This window comes from Microchirus variegatus (assembly GCF_963457635.1).
Source record: "Microchirus variegatus genome assembly, chromosome: 22".
NCBI lineage: Eukaryota > Metazoa > Chordata > Actinopteri > Pleuronectiformes > Soleidae > Microchirus > Microchirus variegatus.
Window position 1 is genome coordinate 17,728,369 of NC_139823.1, and position 18,824 is coordinate 17,747,192.

The 18,824-nt window shown below is 42.6% G+C and overlaps 1 protein-coding gene across 1 annotated transcript; it reads left to right on the forward strand.

Annotated features, from left to right (window-relative positions):
• Positions 1 to 426: 426 nt before the first annotated feature.
• LOC310943073 (SH3 domain-binding protein 4-A-like) lies at positions 427 to 17,259 on the forward strand (the record flags this gene model as incomplete). The annotated part of the gene is made up of 4 exons (XM_083908576.1): positions 427 to 550; positions 903 to 3,250; positions 15,453 to 15,641; positions 17,035 to 17,259. 4 exons carry the CDS (start codon positions 427 to 429, stop codon positions 17,257 to 17,259), a joined length of 2,886 nt encoding a protein of 961 aa, XP_083764702.1.
• Positions 17,260 to 18,824: the final 1,565 nt, after the last annotated feature.

Genomic DNA, 18,824 nt, shown 5'->3' on the forward strand with positions numbered 1-18,824 from the left:
GTTACAGTTACAGTATCACCAACATTTGGGTATAACGGTCACAATTGGCTCTCACAAAATTGGTGGTAACAATATAAACAACATTAAGGTGCAATGGCCACAAAAGGCTATTTTTGCAGAAATAAAAGTACAATACAGTACCAACAAGACACAGGTACCAACAATTATAGGTGTACTAGTATTTGCCAAAAAGGGACATAAAGTGTTGCAAAGAAATAGGCGACGCTACGGTTTTTATTGGCTTTTCAATAATACATTCATTGTTTATGGGTTAATGGGCAGCCAAGGCTGGTCCAAATCGCTTGAAGGGCCGGTTCTAGCCCCCCCCCCCGGGCCTTTTGGTTGAATAGCCTTGACAATAAAATGTGTGTTTTGATTTCTCAACCAGATGAAAAGCCGCCAATGAGTGAACGCTAAGCACCGGCCATGGCTGCCCATCGAATCATCCGAGTAACAAACAACAACCACGTCCTCCCTCGCTGCAAGTCTGAGGGGACGCTGGTGGACCCGAGCGAGGGGGTCACCGGGGCCAGTCTCAACGATGTCAAAGGTCAGTGTTTCAGTCAGGTGTTGGATACATCCTTTTTTTTACCTATTTGTTTTTACATCTTTGACAAATAAATTATTCATGCCCTAATTACGAGCGGCATTAATCATCCCCCGTCTGTTTCACTTCACCGGTTGAATTAATGCTTTGTTTGCATGCTCCATATGCACTAACGAGGTGCACTAAAAATAGTAGATTATGCAGTCGTGCTCATGCGCTGAACCAGTGATGTGTAAATGTTCCAGCGGAATTAAACGTGAGCCCACGAGGGTCCATAAATGGAATATTCTGAGAACCAAAGACATCAAGACAAACATGAAATTATTGATCTGATCTGATCCTCTTTCCCTTTCAGTGCCTTCTCCCAGTGCCTTAAGGCTGGACACTTCCTCCTCCTACGGGGCTGCACAGGAAGTGGTTGCCATAAAAGATTATTGCCCCAGCAGTTTCACAACGCTGAAGTTCTCCAAAGGCGATCGCCTCTATGTGCTGGACACGTCGGGTGGAGAGTGGTGGTACGCCCACAACAACACGGAGATGGGATACATCCCAGCTGCCTACGTTCAACCGGTCAACTTCAGGAACTCCTCGCTGAGCGACAGTGGGATGATCGACAGTCTCGGGGAAGGGTACGAGGAAGGGTCCAAGGAGTTTGGGGGTTTGGGGGAGTGGACAGGGATGAGCCTGAAGTCTTCCCTCATTTACAACAACAACCCCTTCTCTGTGAACCCCTTTAGCTGCACGTTAGCTCAACGCCACAAAGCTGCGGGGACGAGGAACTCGGCAGACCTTATTCTTTTTGACGCTCTTGCATCGCCATCGTCTTGTTCCAACATCAACACGAGCTCAGTCAACGGTTTCAGCAACCACCACGTCAACAATACCACCCCCGCCAGCCCAAACCAAGAGATTGTACCTAACCTTCACAGGGATAATCCCTTTTTCAGGAGTAAACGTTCTCATAGTCTGTCAGAACTGTCTGTTCTGCAGGCACAATCCAATCCGACGTTACCGTCTTCTGGATTCTTTACTGGTCTCAAGGCTCCTTCCCCAGAGCAGTTTCAGAGCAGGGAGGATTTTAGAACTGCTTGGTTGAACCACAGAAAACTAGCTCGGTCTTGCCATGACCTCCAGTCCTTGGGCCAGAGTCCCGGTTGGGGTCAGACACAGCCGGTGGAGACCAACATTGTGTGTACGTTGGACAGTAATGGAGGGGTTGTCCAAATTCCAGACACCCATATCAGCGTGCACATTCCCGAGGGTCACGTCAGCCACGGAGACCACCAGCAGATCTCGTTGAAAGCCTTGCTCGACCCTCCATTGGAGCTTAACACCGACCGCTGCTCCTCTGTGAGTCCGGTGGTGGAGATAAAGCTCAGCAACATGGAGACCAAGTCCTTCATCACGCTAGAGATGAAGGTGTCAGTTACCGTGAAGAAGGACAGTTGTCAAACTGCTGAGGTGCTTTGTGTCCGCAGTGATTGCAAAGAAGGGCCTTACGCACGGATCCCCAATGCCTACATTTACAAGGACACCGTTCAGGTGCAGCTTGAAAGTCTAGAGCCCTGCATGTATATGGCCGTTGTGGCTCAGTCTCAGTTCCTCAGCCACAATACAACTGTTTGGGACTACGTGCAGAGGAAAGTAACTCTGGGTGTCTATGGACCCAAGCACATCCACCCTTCCTTCAAGACAGTTGTGGCCATGTTTGGGCACGACTGTGCCCCCAAAACCTTGCTGGTAAGCGAGGTGGGTCGGCAGGCTACCTCAACCCCACCAGTGGCTCTCCAGCTGTGGGGTAAGCACCAGTTCATGCTAGGATACCCTCAGGACCTCCAAGTGGGATTGTACTCCAACATGTCCAACTACCAGGTGAAAGCGAGCGAAGGCCGCGGAGTGATTTGCGGGTTTCAGGTCAAACTGGGGAAGGTCAGCAGGCTGCTGTACATGATCACGTCGCAAAACCCCAACAGTATCTCAGACTTTACTCTCAGGGTTCAAGTCAAGGACGCCCTCGATTGCATCATCACCCAGTTCTGTGTCCAAACTCCGCAGCCTCCCCCGAAGACGGGAGCGAGGATAACGGGTCAGAGGCGGTTCTTGAAGAAGAAAGAGCTGGACAAGATTGTCCTCTCGCCGCTGGCGGTCACCTCCAAATACCCAAAGTTTCAGGACCGGTGTATTACGAACCTGAAATTTGGCAAGTTGATCAAAACGGTGATCAGGCAGCACAAGAGCACCTACCTGTTGGAGTACAAGAAAGGGGATGTTATCGCTTTGCTCAGTGAGGAGAAAATCAAATTGCGAGGGCAGCTGCGGACCAAAGAATGGTACATCGGATACTATCAGGGCAAGATGGGGCTCGTCCACGCCAAGAATGTTTTGGTTCTGGGTAAAGTCAAGCCCATTTATTGGTGCGGCCCTGACCTAACCACCACGATACTGCTGGAACAAATCCTGAAGCCTTGCAAATTTCTGACATACATCTACGCAACGGTGAGGACCGTTTTAATGGAGAACGTAGGGAACTGGCGGGCGTTCGCAGATGCCCTGGGCTACGGGAATTTCACGCTGAATTACTTTTGCCGGACAGAGCTGGACAACGAGCCGGAGAAGGTGGCGTCGGTTCTGGAGAAACTCAAAGAGGAATGTACCAACGTGGAGAACAAGGAGAGGAAGTCCTTCCAGAGGGAACTCATGATGGTGAGTAGAAGTAAACGTGGGAATGAATGGTTTCATATTATCGTTTTGTACTTTTTCCACTCACCTGGTTATGGTGTATTAAAGGGATACTTCACCGATTTGAATGTGGCTTTGTATTGCTAGAATAGCAGTAGTATTTTTTAGAAAATATGCTTCCCTCCCTCAGTTTTTCCCTGACTTGTAAAAAAATCTGTTTTCCCTTATCCAAATGTGCCCTACTGTGAGTCAAATGACATGTTTTGCATCACAGTAGGGCACATTTTGAAAATGGAAACAGATTTTTTTTACAACTCAGTGAAAAACTGAGGGAGGGAAGCACAATTTCTAAAAAATACTACTCCTATTCTAGCAATACAAAGCCACATTCAAATCGGTGAAGTATCCCTTTAAGCAAATGTTCTGTTTAACCAACAGTTTATCACTGTATCTCTATCCATCCACAAACATGACATCCAAAAAATGCACCATTTCGCAGGTTTAAGAATACTTTGCATTGCTGGAACGGCGTAATCTTGGAAAGAATAGAGATTCTCCTTCATCTTCGACACTGCAGCAACAGCTGAAATGATGTAAATCATGAGGCAAAGCAGAGGAGACACTGTCTGTCTCACTCTCACTCAGCTCTCAGCTGGATGCTGCATCATTAGTCCAGCTTTGTTGCAGCTGAAAAGAACAGAAATCCAATTTCCTAACCAGTTAGTCACTCATTGCCTGATTAATTAATGTTCACTCACTGCAGCTAGATATTTTTTTTTTAACTGCTCTGCTTGTGTTGCAGTCAGGCGCTATGACACAGAAGGTCACACGGCAGTGCATTTTCATTCCAGACAGTATGTTCTCCTCGCGCTGAGATTTACAATCTCGCTCTAATCCCAGAGCAACTCCTGTCCCTGACATCCGCCTGCATATAAATACAAACGAGCTGCTCTTATTATTATGAAGCCTTGTCCCCGCCCATTTTTGTTGACCTGTTTTTTTCCCTATCTCTTCCCAGTCATGTGTTGAATAGAACAGCTGATTCCTTTTCCCCCCCGCGGGAATCCATGACCCACAGGAATCTTGAAGAATGTGAGACTCTTATAGATAGGAGTTCCAATTCCTATCTTAACCCTCAAGCTCAACCCTTAATCTTAACTGGCCCTCAAAACCAAGTGTTGAGGGTTATTTTGTCACTTAGAAATGGGACACCCCTTAAATGCACATACGTCTTCAGACTGTAGGGGGCAGAATAACGCGAAAGCTGCGTCCAGTCTGTCTTCAGAGGTCAACGATTCGATTCTAAACCGATTATCGATGCGTCTCGATGCAACAATTTTTTACTTTAATACTTTGCTACTCATTTAAAAGTCAAATAAATCAACATAAATATAAAAGTGGCAGTGCCCCCTCATCTGCCTCATCCGGTGCAGACAAACGGCCCTTATATTACCGCGCATCGCCCCTGCGCTGTTCTCTTCTCCCTCTCCTGCGCCGTTCGTCGCTCCTCTGCGCCTCCAAGCGTTCATTTCATATCTAAGGCAGACTGGATCATTTCTCTACGTGTTTTATCCCCACATAAAAATAATGATCTTTATGACGAGGATGGAGTGCAGTCGCGATGAAGTGCAGGTGATCCGAGTGAAACGTGGTGACAGGTGACATGGCGGCCCGCTAGGCTTATAATACACTGGGGGGAACCCTGGCTCTGCAGCGAGCGAAGCGAACAGAATGTTGCAGCAGGCGAAGGGATTACATTTTTAAAAATTCCGATTATTAACTTATCCGCATCGATTTGGAATCGTTCTAGAGAGAATCACGATGCATCGAGGAATCAATTATTTTTCCCACCCCTAACAGTTACCACACACCACGGCTCATTGAAAAGTAAACGATAGCAAACGATCGCTTGGCCGCACCGGCCGGCTATTGACAAAAGATCGTAAAATAAAAATAAATGTTACGCAACAATGACGTTAGTAATCCATAATATGGGCCTAAACTAAGATAATAAAATGGTTTTCATCATTTTTATATCTCTATTAACAAAGAAAACACTTAATTTGTAGCGTACTCGTTTCGCTGCTTTCGGCGCCATTTTGTTATGTGAAAACACGCAATGCATTCTGGGTAGCCCTTGCTCCCAAGGGTGGTCTCGGAAAATCTCAATATTGAGGGCGATACAGCCCTTAAACTTGCCCTCAACTTAATTTTTCTGAGAATCGGGACAGCACTTGGACTAGAGGGAGCACATTTTTGAGATTGAGGGTTAAGATTGAGGAATTGGAATTCACCCTAAATGGCCAATTTCTTGCCTCAAATTATCTTAAAACTGCGTTTCCGTTTTAAGCAAGGAATTGGAATTCAGCAAATCTGTGTGTGTGTGTGTGTCTTTACGTTCACTTACATCAGTGATCAGCAGCTCGTCTTATTGCCTGTAGCAAAAATGGAGGGTGGAGGAGAGAGAGGACTGAAATTAACATCTGGAGTTTAAGCAAAAACAACTCAATCACATGGACACACACACAGAGGCCTGGATGTGTTTCGTTGCCTCACAGCGCTGCCACCCTGAGGGAGGAGAAATCGTCCAGAGGCATTCATTCCCCTCTTTCTCAGACGCCATTATTCAAAAAGTACTTCAGCAAATGTTGTTTATCCGGCGCAGCAGAGTTGATGAAGCGCGCGCGTCTCCTTTTGTCACAGCGTCGTGTTCGGCGTGGCCACAATTCAGCCGGCAGCCAGTGAAACAGCTGGCGGTGGTAAAGTGGAGCTGTTGTGCAAAATGATAGCGGTTCGTCGTTTGCTGTGCTACGCGGAACAATTTACGCCCGGTGTTTCCGCCTCGCTGTGTTCAACTGTGAGTCACGTGACCCTCCCCATAATCTCGCCGATCTGTAAAACTAATAACGCATGGTTTTATGCTTCATAAAAGGCCAGCGTTCTGTTCTGTTCTATTCTGTTCTGGCAGATGCTTCCAGCTCCTGCTGACACTCTCTCACAGTACAGTACCTGCAGTGTGCACACTTTGGCTTTACTGTCTCTAAACAGAGAAACAGAGATCCCTCATTGATTCCACTGAGGAAAGTGTAACAAAGAACAACACTTAAAGGTGCATTATGTAATAAATCCAAAGCAACTGGCCGTTAAAATCCTCCTAATGTGTCACAGAGACTCAGGAATAATGTTCATAATATAACAAACTGAACTCACCAACAGCAACAGTACAGACAAAATAATTATTTGCATAAAAAAAATATATTTTGCAGACTGGAAATCATGTTTTATGTTTTGAAATCATGTTTTTTTCGCGTCATGTGGCGCCACCTACCGCCGTCTACCGATCATTGCAGTCAGTAGAGTCTCAGCTGCCGAGCAACCACGGGTTGCCAGTTAAGTCAGAAAACCAAACCTTAATAATTCTTACATATGGCGCCTTTAAGCCTCTTTTATTCAGGGATCTTGTCGTTTCGCCATTACGACATAAGTCTTCCCTCGCCACCGCTTGCTTGTTTTCACTGAATCAAACATAATGATGCCCAAATGTTGGGCTACCCGACATAAAAAAAATGGAGCAACAATTCCCCCCATGCTGTCTGAAATGGCAAAACAGAATAAAGGTACTTACACTACAATTCTGGCTGTTTTAAATGGATTTTTAAGGTTCGGCAATTGTCTTTTGAAGCCAGCAATTAGTCCGTATCACCTTATTGTCCACGATGTGGAACGCCGTCTTTGTCTCCACATTAAAGCACAATATATGAGCCAATTAAACAATTAAAATCACAAGCAGGGCGACGGTAGGCGACAACTTTGAGACAGAGGATGCACCGAGCTGTTTAAAATCACCTGTGTGGCGGCATTTTGGATTCCCTATATAGACAAATACAACCGGTGAGAACTGGACGGACAAAACCAAAACAGCATGTAAATATCGCAAGAGACTGCTAACCTATAGCGGCAACACGAGCAACATGCAGCAGCATATAAGCCGCCACCACAGTGAGAAGCAAAGTAACGTTACGCCACCTCGTTAGCTGCCAAACTATAAATACGTCATATCTTAACACACACGGCACACGATTAGACTCTAAATGGCCAATTTCTCGCCTCGAATTATCTTAAAACTGCGTTCCGTCACACAGAAAAGTGAGAAACGGCCACTGTTTCAATGTTATTCCGCTTCCACAGTCTCTCTCTCTCTCGGACAATGGCGTCCTGTAGCCAAAAGCACAACAGCCTTGCGTAGCGACCTCTACTGATCGGGCGGGAAATTGCCTCGCGTATCCGTCACCACGACGCAGAAGTATGAAGGCTTGAGTGGTCTCCGTGGTTACGCAGTCGGATAACGTATAATGTGGCCTTTACTTGTGAGAGTGTTAATATATGGAGTTAGATTTGTGTCTTTATTATTCAATCAAAAAAAAGTTTGCTTCAATCAAAAAAAATATTACTTTCATTACTTCAATCAAAACTTGCTTCAAACCAAAAAAACGTTGGTTTGAAGCAAGTTTTGATTGAAGTAATGCTGTTTTACGTTTGGGCCATATTATGGGTAGGACATTTGTGTCTTTATAACTCAATCAAATAAGTTGCTTCAAACAAAAAAAAAATATATTTTCAATCAAAAAAAATCACTTCAATCAAAAAAATCCTTTTCAATCAAAGAAAAACAGTGTTCAAATGTATTTTTTTGAGTCTCAAATATATTTTTGCATTCAAACAATTTTTTTCTTTGATTAAAAAGGTTTTTTTTTGATTGAGGTGAAGGTTTTTTTTGATTGAAAAAATGTTTTTTGATTGAATCTAACTCCATATTTATAAAGAAAATAGATATTTTTCATGTATTTTGTTGTTTAAGACGACCGTGTAAGTTGCACTTTTTATAAGAGGACGCAAACTGTTTTTTTCTGTAAAGAGAGAGCACCTCTAAGACTTTTTTCCGACGAATAAAAGATTTTTTTTTAAAATCGTGAGAAAATCGTATATCGTGAACGAAAAATCGTGAACCGTACCGAGTCGTGAGTCGAGTGTGTCGTCGTTACATCCCTGCCCTTTACTCTTGCCATGGATAAAACACAGTTTCTTTCATGAGATCGTGGGGGAAACGGAGACGCGAAGATAAAGGTGTTTTGAGGTTGGAATGTGGAAACTGATACAAGCGGAGAAGAAAGAGTGCAGACACACCTTTTCACACAGGTTTAGGGGGAAAAAAGGCTGAACTTTCTCAGCTTGTGTCCCCGAATCCAATCGTTTTACGCCGATTCGATCTCGAAATGTCACCGAACGACGTCCTCTCGCTTAAATAAAAGCGTTCCGTTGCGTCTGAAAACATGAAGACGCAGAGTGTGGGGTGAGGGTTTTGGCTTGGTCTTCAGTGTCACATCAACCCTCCTCCTTCTCTGGCCACACTATCTCAGACAGGTGCTCGCATGTGAAACGCGAGCAGGTTTCCGTGGATCGGGACGCGGCTCGAGGCCCCCCGGGGGCACCCGACACCGCCCCGGCAGATCTTTTGACGCCGCGGCTCGCGTTACAGAGGCACTTGGACGCAACGAGAAAGACGTCTCTTGTGCTCGCCGGCGGCTGAAAAGCCGGGGAGAGTGTTCTTTAATAATGGATCGGCACACAGAGGAGAGGCGAGGTGAATCGCTCCTGCAGGGGGAACGTAATCAATCCCATGCTAGACCCCCCCCATCTAAAACAAAAAAAAACAAGGCTTTTAGCAGCGCGGTGAGCAAGTCTACGGCTCCGGAAAATTAGACTTCTTTATAAATGTACGGTGGCCTCAAACCCCAGTGATGGATAATAAAGAATTGCACTTTACAATTAAGTGATAAATATTTAACAGCCAGCCTGATTATGCAGACCTGGCTGCGGCAGGATTGTCAGACCGCTAACCGGGAGAAATGAAAACATATGCCGCCGATTAGACAAAGAGCTGTTTGTCAGAGTTTCAGGTGTAAACAAAAGAACAGAAGGACGTTTTACAAAATCTGCAGCGACACCTGCTCCGTCGACGAAAGACGACTGAAAATGAGCAAAATCCCTCTTTTTGCCCCATTGAGGATTTGTCACATTTGCGTGGAAACTGAGACTGAGCTGTCGTTTCTGCAGCTGCTGAAATGAGATGATAAAAAATGACGAAAAAAAGGGAGAAGAAACAAAGGCTTTTTTAGTTTAGTTTTTCTTGTCACCGGTGATTGGATTCATGTCTTAAAAAAATCGTAAAAAAGTTGGTGCAAAGCAAACAGGTCACTTTTGCTCAGTGACAAACGGTGACATTTTATTTTAAGCTGCTGTTTAGAAGTTTGCTGTTAGAAGACACTTTAGGGCTTTTAGAAATTCCTTTTCCTTGAAGGTGGTTTGTGCATTTTCAGGAGCGGGAAATGAGATCAAAGACGTTCTCACACGTCGGTGCAAACAGAGCAAACACTGACGCTTTTCACGAAGACTCGTTAGAGAACGGCAGCTCAGGATTTGCAAAAAGGGAGGGGGTGAGCAGAGGAGTAGTTCTTTGTTGTAAATTTCATCTTCTCCTCTAGATGGCACTATAAACTACTTACTTCACCTTTAAAGGCCACATTATACTTCTCCAACTGCGCAACCACGGAGACCCCTCGAACCTTCATACTTCTGCGTCGTGGTGACAGATACGCGCTGCAATTTCCCGCCCGATCAGTAGGTGTCGCTGTGCAAGGTTGTTGTGCTTCTGGCTACAGTGAGCTATGGTGTCCAAGAGAGAAAGACTGTTGTTGTTGAAACAGTGGCCGTTTCTCACTTTTCTGTGTGACAGAACGCAGTTTTAAGATAATTTGCGGCGAGAAATTGGCCATTTAGAGTCTAAACATGTGCTGTGTGTGTTAAGATATGACGTATTTATAGTTTGGCAGCGACGTTATCAGCGGGGATCAGCTCCGCCTCTGTCAGGACGCTCGGTGCTCACTGTGAGCCGGCACAGAGCAGCTTAGCTCGGCCTGTCCTGAGGACCAATCGCAGCTCTTGCCGTCTCCGTTGTCCCTTGACGGAGTGACGGACACTTAAAAGATATTTCGTGCAGTCGGAGACGACGCAGAGGCTCTTCGTAACTTACGTAGAGCACTTTACGCAGGAGTATAAATTGGGCTTAAGACAAAAGTTATAGGTGCATTACGTAATAAATCATAAAATCCTCCTAATGTGTCACAGAGACTCAGGAATAATGTTCATATAACAAACTGAACTCACCAACAACAACAGTACAGACAAAATATTTGCATTAAAAAAAAATATTTTGCAGACTGCAAATCATGTTTTGGCGTCATGTGTCGCCACCTACCGCCGTCTACCACTCATTGCATTCAGTAGAGTCTCAGCTGCCGAGCAACCACGGGTTGCCAGTTACGTCGGAAAAACAACAACCTAAAAGACCTTGGTATTTTGAATATGAATGTAGTAACCGTTTTTGGCCACATTCTTACATATGGCGCCTTTAACGTTTATTCATTCAAAACCTATAAAAACGTACTTACTGTACAAAAAAACTACTTGCATATATAAAAGCTTAGTCTAGCTGCCTTTTTCTCCCAGAAGTCACAAAAATAAACTGTACACAAATAACATAAACTGGTGTTTTTTCACCTACAAAGAACCGTGTAACCGATTTTCCAAAGTCCACTCTTAGAAATAAAAGTGCTTGGTAGAACCATATAAGGGTCTTCGGCTTGTCCTCATAGGAGAACCCTTTTGGAGGTTCCACCAAGAACCCTGTTAAAACCCTTTATTAAGGAAAGATTTTTCAACACAGGACTCTCTCTCTTTTTTTAATATCTCTGTGAACACAACAGTGCGTCAGTGACAAGGTGAATAATGTTCTTGTCATATTTTGTCGGTCTGGAGAAGAAGGCGGAGAAAAAAAAAACTATAGCTACAGATATAATAATACTAATAATAATAATATAAGAAAAAACAGCAGCTAGAAGAATATTAAAATAGTGAAGTCAAGGGCAAACAACAAATCACACATGACAACTTTAGATTACTGTGCAAGTGTAAGCAAATAATGGAGGTCTTCATTAAAATATAGCTGGATGTGTTGTTTTTGGACGTGCATGAGCGCACGTTCTGACAGCTTTTATTATTAATATTACTCTGAAGCAATAGCCACCTTTATCTGTGCTCTCTCTCTCTCTCTCTTTCCCTGTTTGTCTCTATCTCTCTCTACCACCTGGCCGACGAGCACTCTGGCCTTCTGCTGTGATGTCGTCCATCTGCTGATTCAAACAAAACACAGGTTTTAGTCTAAATATAGATGCTGCTTAGGTCACACACACACACACACACACACACACACACACACACACACACACACACACACACACACACACACACATTCTTGTACTTGCTGCATACTGAGGACCGGGTTGCTGACAAAGTGAGGACCAGCATTTTCCACTTCATAAATCAATACAATTACAAATATCTACTTCATGAATGACAAAGAACTACTGGTTGCAGTACCATAAAATGTCTGTAGGTGGAGCCCCAGAGCAAGTACGTTTGGTCCAAAACGTTACATAAACGTCATACTATACTATGCTGACCAAAATTTGAAAAAAGAAATCAATTCTTGGACAACATTTTTTTTCCAAAATTGGACCCAAAATTTTCTGTCCAAAATTTGACCCAAAATGTTTTGTCCAAAATTTGACAAAAACGTCATACTAGTCATCCAAAAAAAATTGAAACAAACAATAAAAAAAAAAAAAATGAAACATTTTTCAGAAAATCTTTTTTGAAAAAAAATTATTGAAAAAAAAAATGTGAAAAACGTTTTTGAAAAAAAAATGTGAAAAACGTTTTTGAAAAAAAAATTTTGGTCCAAAAATTGAGAAAAAGTCATACTATACTATGTCGTCCAAAATGTTTTTTTTTTTTTTTGACAAATTGAGTATAGCATGTTATAGCAACCTAAGGAAGTGATTTCCATGAATACAAAGTGAGGACCGGCCAAAATGTCCTCACTCCGTAAAAATGACCTCACTTTGTTGGTTAAAAACCCTCACTGGTCCTCAGTATGCCACAAGTACAGGAACACGCACACACACACACACACACACACACACACACACACACACTTGAGCCGCCTGCTGTCTGTATAGATGAGCAAGAGGAGTTCAAATGCAAATCAGCGCGATTATGTGTCTATTTAAGCCGGAGAGGATTTAAAAGCAGGCGACACAATAAGGAAACGGGAAGGAGTTTGTTAAACGCATCAAAACGAAGGTCAAAGGTTCAGGAATAATCACGTTCTCCTTTACTGCGACAGAAGGACATGAAAGGTCTTTGTGGAATTAACATATGTGTCATTATGGTCAGATAAAAACACATTTCTTTTTACATTATGTGAAGGAAAATGCATCCTCACGAGCGCCCACGCAGCTCTTTGTGCTTCTGCGTGAGCCCACGCGTTGATTTATCTGCCGCAGCATTAAACTGACCGACACACGGTCACACAGTGTGACCAGAGCCTTTGCCTCTGTCGTCTCGTATTTCACTTCCAGTCACCAGCACTCGCAGCGGCGGCACAGTATACACTCTTAGAAATAAGGGTTCCAAAAGGGTTCTTCTACAAGGGCTGAGGTTTTTACCTGGAACCATTTGCTCCTGAAAAACCCTTTTCCCGAAGAAAGTACGAACCATTTCGATCCAGAGAACCCTTTAAAACCCCTTCCCTGAATAAAGGGTTTATAGCAGGGGTTCCCAAAGTGTTGATACCTGAGGGCCAATTTAGGAACCCAACATTGGACTGAGGGCCGCCAAAGGAAAATAAAAGAAAAAAAAAAAAAACAGAAATAAATCCCATTTGTAATCATTTTAATGACCAGATTTCTGTTATAATCTCTTCTGTAAACCAGTGACTCTGATCCCTGTAGTTCTAACACTCAGCAGGTGATTCTGACGCTTTTGACGTTGACTGTTTTACTAAATCACTGCATATTTAATCAAACCAGAGCTTCACTCCACCCCCACACGAGAGGATCGTTGGCCAGATTTCAGTCCCAATCTGGCCCTTCAGACCAGCGAGTTGAGCGGGAAAAACTGATGAAACGCAATTTGAATCTCAAGTGGTAAAATAATAGCACAATAACCCACATGAACAACAAGATCTGCACATTTCCCCCCCATTGTTTTACATGTAATGAAGTATCTTTTCTCCAAAACCTGAGATTTCTTGATAAAAAAAGGAGCAATTTCAACCACATTGTGCAAAAGTTTGACCATTTCCACGCGTGTGTGTCATAACAACGTACAGACGACGGCATCTGAAACTGACCAATATGGTAATTCATATAAGATAAGAAAAGATAATATAACAGTGGCTTGATATTTACAGTATAAACAGATTCGATTATGAGTAAACTGACATTTGAACTCATTCATCCTGCGGGTCCAGATTGGTCCCTTGGCTGCGCTGTTTCTGGCCCACGTGCTGTATGTTTGACACCCCTGGACTCCAGATTGTGCTTTCTTTGCACACTCTTAGAATAAGGGTTCCAAAAGGGTTCTTCTACAAGGGCTGAGGTTCTACCTGGAACCATTTGAAAAACCCTTTCCTGAATAAAGGGTTCTTGGTAACACTAATGATTCCAGTAAGAACCATTTTGATCCAGAGAACCCTTTAAAACCCCTTTTCCTGAATAAAGGGTTTTAAAAGGGTGTTTGGTGGAACCCTCCGAAAGGGTTCCAGGTAGAACCTTTTACCTGGAGCCAAAAAGGGTTCTCCTATGAGGACAAGCTGAAGAACCTTATATGGTTCTACTTAGCACTTTTATTTCTAAGAGTGTAGAAGATAAACCACTTCATTTATGGTAATGTCTTCATCATGAAATCCTCATTTCTGCCTACATCACATGGAGTTAGATTTGTGTCTTTATTACTCAATCAAAAAAACCTTCACTTCAATCAAAAAAAAAACTTTTTAATCAAAGAAAAAAATTGTTTGAATGCAAAAATATATTTGAGACTCAAAAAAATACATTTGAACACTGTTTTTCTTTGATTGAAAAGGATTTTTTTGATTGAAGTGATTTTTTTTGATTGAAAAAATGTTTGTTTTGTTTGAAGCAACTTCTTCTTTGATTGAGTAGGACACAAATGTCCTACCCATAATATGGCCCAGACGGAAAACAGCATTACTTCAATCAAAACTTGCTTCAAACCAAAAAAACCTTCACTTCAATCAAAGAAAACATTTTCAATCAAAGAAAAACAGTGTTCAAATGAAACTTTTTGAGTCTCAAATATATTATTGCATTCAAACTATTTTTTTCTTTGCTTGAAAAGGTTTTTTTTGATTGAAGTTAAGGTTTTTTTGATTGAAAATATTTTTTTTGATTGAAGCAAACTTTTTTTTGATTGAATAATAAAGAATCAAATCTAACTCCATAACATCGGGCAAACGGTGAATGATCCCTTGTATTGAATTGCATACGTCTGGCGTTATATATATTTATGACGTGATACCGTGGCTCACAAAACGCAGAAATAATCTGTGATGAGACGGTTTCACGCGTCACTGAACGCAACACGAGCGATCTGACTGTGATCTGACGAAGCCGTTAATAGAGTGGATGTTCACCGTGTGGAGGAGAGAGGAAGTGCGCTGTGCTTTTTATTTAATGCAACAATTAATGTCCCCTTCCTTCTGTTGGAAGCTCTCATTTGATTTTGTCCGTACAATAAAAGCAGATTCCTCTGCGTCTTTTAGTCGCAGCGACTGAAGATGAAGGACAAACACGCCAGAGTTCGTCCAGCAGATGAGGTTTGAAGTCACGGCTCGTCGCTCACGCGTTTTTTTGCTCACGTGCTGTTTGTAATTACACGGTCGCGGCGCGCCGGAGTTTGTGCGTATCTTTGATTCGTCGTTGTCGTCGGAGCCTTTGGAAACAAAAAGGAACACAATGATTCTTGCATTATTTCTGTGGTGTGTGTGTGTGTGTGTTCATCAGACTTTGCATCTGAACCAGAAAACCACTGATGTAAAATCACTAAACACTAAAAACCCGCAGGAGGAAAATCGACATTTCACTGCTCTCATACGTCTTTGTCGCTGTGTCCCACGTTGTCACTCTCTGTGATTTATGCCCGTGCTTTTCTAAATGTTGCTGAAGTTTTTTTGTTCAGCTTTATTTAGCATCTCTGCTTTCCTTCATCGCAACCTCACATTGTCTCCTTCGCCTGCCCCCAGGCGCTGCTGAAGATGGACTGCCAGGGCCTGGTTGCCAGGTTGGTCCTGGACTTTGTCCTGTTGACCACAGCGGTGGAGGTGGCGTCGCGGTGGAGGGAGCTGGCCGAGAAGCTGGCCCGAGTGTCCCGGCAGCAGATGGAGGCGTACGAGGCTCCGCACCTGGACAAGAACGGACTGCTGGACAACGAGGTAGAGACGGAACAACGTCGGCCCAACACAGCGCACTAGGGCTGTAACGATACACAAACTCACGGTTCGATTTCGCGTCACGATTTTTGACCCACGATTCGATACATTCCACGATTTTTTTTACATTTAAAAAAACATTTTCTTTAAACAACATTTACTTATATAGCAACTTAAAGGGGAAATAAGTAGTTTATAGTGCCATCTAGAGGAGAGGCTGACATTTACAACAAAGAACTGCTCCTCTGCTCACCCCCCTCCCTTCCCTGAGCGCTACGGTGTCCTCAGCCGGTCAAATGTCGTCCTCGTCGTCTTTCTCCGTGTCAGCAGATGAGGTTCGTGATGCGAGGGAGAGGGCGGAGCTACCGCGGCCGTAGCAGACGAAGCGGAGAGAGAGGAGGCGGGACTTCAGCTACAAGTAAAGAGACGCTTGATTTGTTCTCTCGCGTTTGTCCTTACAGGCTCCCGTAGAAACATGGCGTCTCGCTGCTAACAGTGGCTATGCAACCGCGGCCCGCGGCCATGTTATTTTACATGACTTTTTGAAATATTATACAGCGACTAGACAATGCAGGAGCACATAATATGTATAAAAAAGTGGATTTTGGGTTATATAAACCCATAAATACTACACAGTGTCCCTTTAATGTAACATTTAATAACAATATTTTGGAACACTGTGGACAGATTTGAACGTAAATAAATAAATAACCAAATATTTCTCTCTTTTCTGTAACAAAATAATACTGTTGAGAAATACAAAGTAATGATCAATCAGATTGGGATTTGTCCCCAAAGCATGCTGGGTAATGTAGTTCTTCATTAGAAGCAGTTTTGTTCCGGTGGAAATAACTTGTTTTGATAAACAGCAAAGGTGAGAGAACATTTCCACTTGTTTTTCTTGAAAGTCAGTTGTTGTTTTGCTCTTATTTTGGGGCTGAATCTTGTTCGTAGGGTGATAAAAGTCTGTGAATTCTCCTCCGTTTACATAATCACGCTGACGCTCCGGTGTCGCTTTTCAATGTGTGCGCTGGAACAGGTTTTTTCCGCTATTGCTGGTTTGATCCGTCGGTGTTTTAACTGTGTTTGGTGAACATAAGAATGGTTTATATGAGCTTTTAGCTGAGTTTCTGACCTTTCTGTGGGTATGCAGCATGTCTGTGTTTGTTAAAGTTAGACGTGGTTTTATGACGCTTTTGTCGCTGCATCTGACGCTGCCCCTGTGTCTCGATTCTGCCTTCTCAAATCGCGACACAGGTTCGTGGCTCTGAGTAATCGCGGTTTTCGATTTTCGACACGCGTATCGTTACAGCCCTACAGCGCACATATTGTCCGTATTGCTTTCGCTAAAAAAAACACGAATCTCCCCCTCTTTTTTTTTTTTTCCTTCCTTCAGTCCATGTGGAAGCCGGCGTACGACTTCCTCCTGACGTGGGCGGCGCACATCGGCGACAGCTACCGCGACATCATCCAAGAGCTTCACCTCGGCCTGGACAAGATGAGGAACCCCATCACCAAGAGGTGGAAGCACCTCACGGGCACGCTGATCCTGGTCAACTGCCTGGACAGCCTGCGCAGCGCCGCCTTCTGTCCCACGGGATACGGAGACTTTGCCGTCTGAACGTTTATTCCTCGATGCACGAGGGTTTGACTCTTCGGCTCGTTTCTGCGATCAGAGCCAGACTGAAGGACCTCGTTTTCTGTGACTTCACTTCCTGAAGACGTCTTTCTTGTTCTTTCTGACTATGGAGTTAGATTTGTGTCTTTATTATTCAATCAAAAAAAAGTTTGCTTCAATCAAAAAAAATATTTTCAATCAAAAAAACCTTCACTTCGATCAAAAAAACCTTTTCAATCAAAGAAAAAAATTGTTTGAATGCAAAAATGTATTTGAGACTCAAAAAGTTTCATTTGAACACTGTTTTTCTTTGATTGAAAATGTTTTCTTTGATCGAAGTGAAGGTTTTTTTGGTTTGAAGCAAGTTTTGATTGAAGTAATGCTTTTTTTGCGTTTTTTCTGACTGCGTTGAAAATGTCACTCAAAAACTACACTTTCCAATTAAAGGTTTGTATGTTGTATCTCTTTCTTACTTTCTAAACATCGTTGTTGAGAACTTTTGACAAAGATTTGCCAAAAAAAACAGCTGCTTTACAAACTATTTTTTCACACACAGAAGATAACATTATATTCTGTTTTTTTTCCCCCGCTTCTTGTCAGCGAATCTTTTACTAGATTTAAAAAAAAGTTCCACATAGAAATATTTTAAAGATAATGTTGTGAAGATGGATACCAAATGTGTGGAAAAGCATAGTTGTTTTGAAATGAACAAAACGCAGAATAAATCCAATTATTTTTCACATTTGTTTTGAGAACAAACGCCTCTGCCCCGTCTTTCCTCACCTGTTTCCTAACCCTATTATTAGCTAATCAAATCAAGGATTAGGATTATCCAGGAGCTGCCACAGACACCGAGAGCAACCAGAACAGTCTGGAGTATCTGAACACCAGGATCATCGAGGAGGCTGAGTTTGAAAAAGAAGGAGAAAGGAAACGTCTGCCAAACCTCACTTCACCTCCTCTTCTCTGTTCTGTCCTTTCATTATATTTCCTTAATGTTTGTTGTGGACGTTTTCAAACCTGTTTATTAAAAAATAAAAAAACGCTTTTTATTCCATCATCAGGTTATTCTTTGCGTTAGTATCTGGACCTTGGACTTTAAAGCGGACCTAGACCGGAAGCTCCAATTAACGCTGGTTTTTTTTTGTGTGTATCTATGGAGTTAGATTTGTGTCTTTATTATTCAATCAAAAAAATTGTTTGAATGCAAAAATATATTTGATACTCAAAAAATTTCATTTGAACACTGTTTTTCTTTGATTGAAAATGTTTTCTTTGATCAAAGTGAAGGTTTTTTTGGTTTGAAGCAAGTTTTGATTGAAGTAATGCTGTTTTGCGTTTGGGCCATATTATGGGTAGGACATTTGTGTCTTTATAACTCAATCAAAGAAAAAGTTGCTTCAAACAAAAAAAAAAAATTTCAATCAAAAAAATCACTTCAATCAAAAAAATCCTTTTCAATCAAAGAAAAACAGTGTTCAAATGTATTTTTTTGAGTCTCAAATATATTTTTGCATTCAAACTATTTTTTTCTTTGATTAAAAAGGGTTTTTTATTGAAAAAAATTT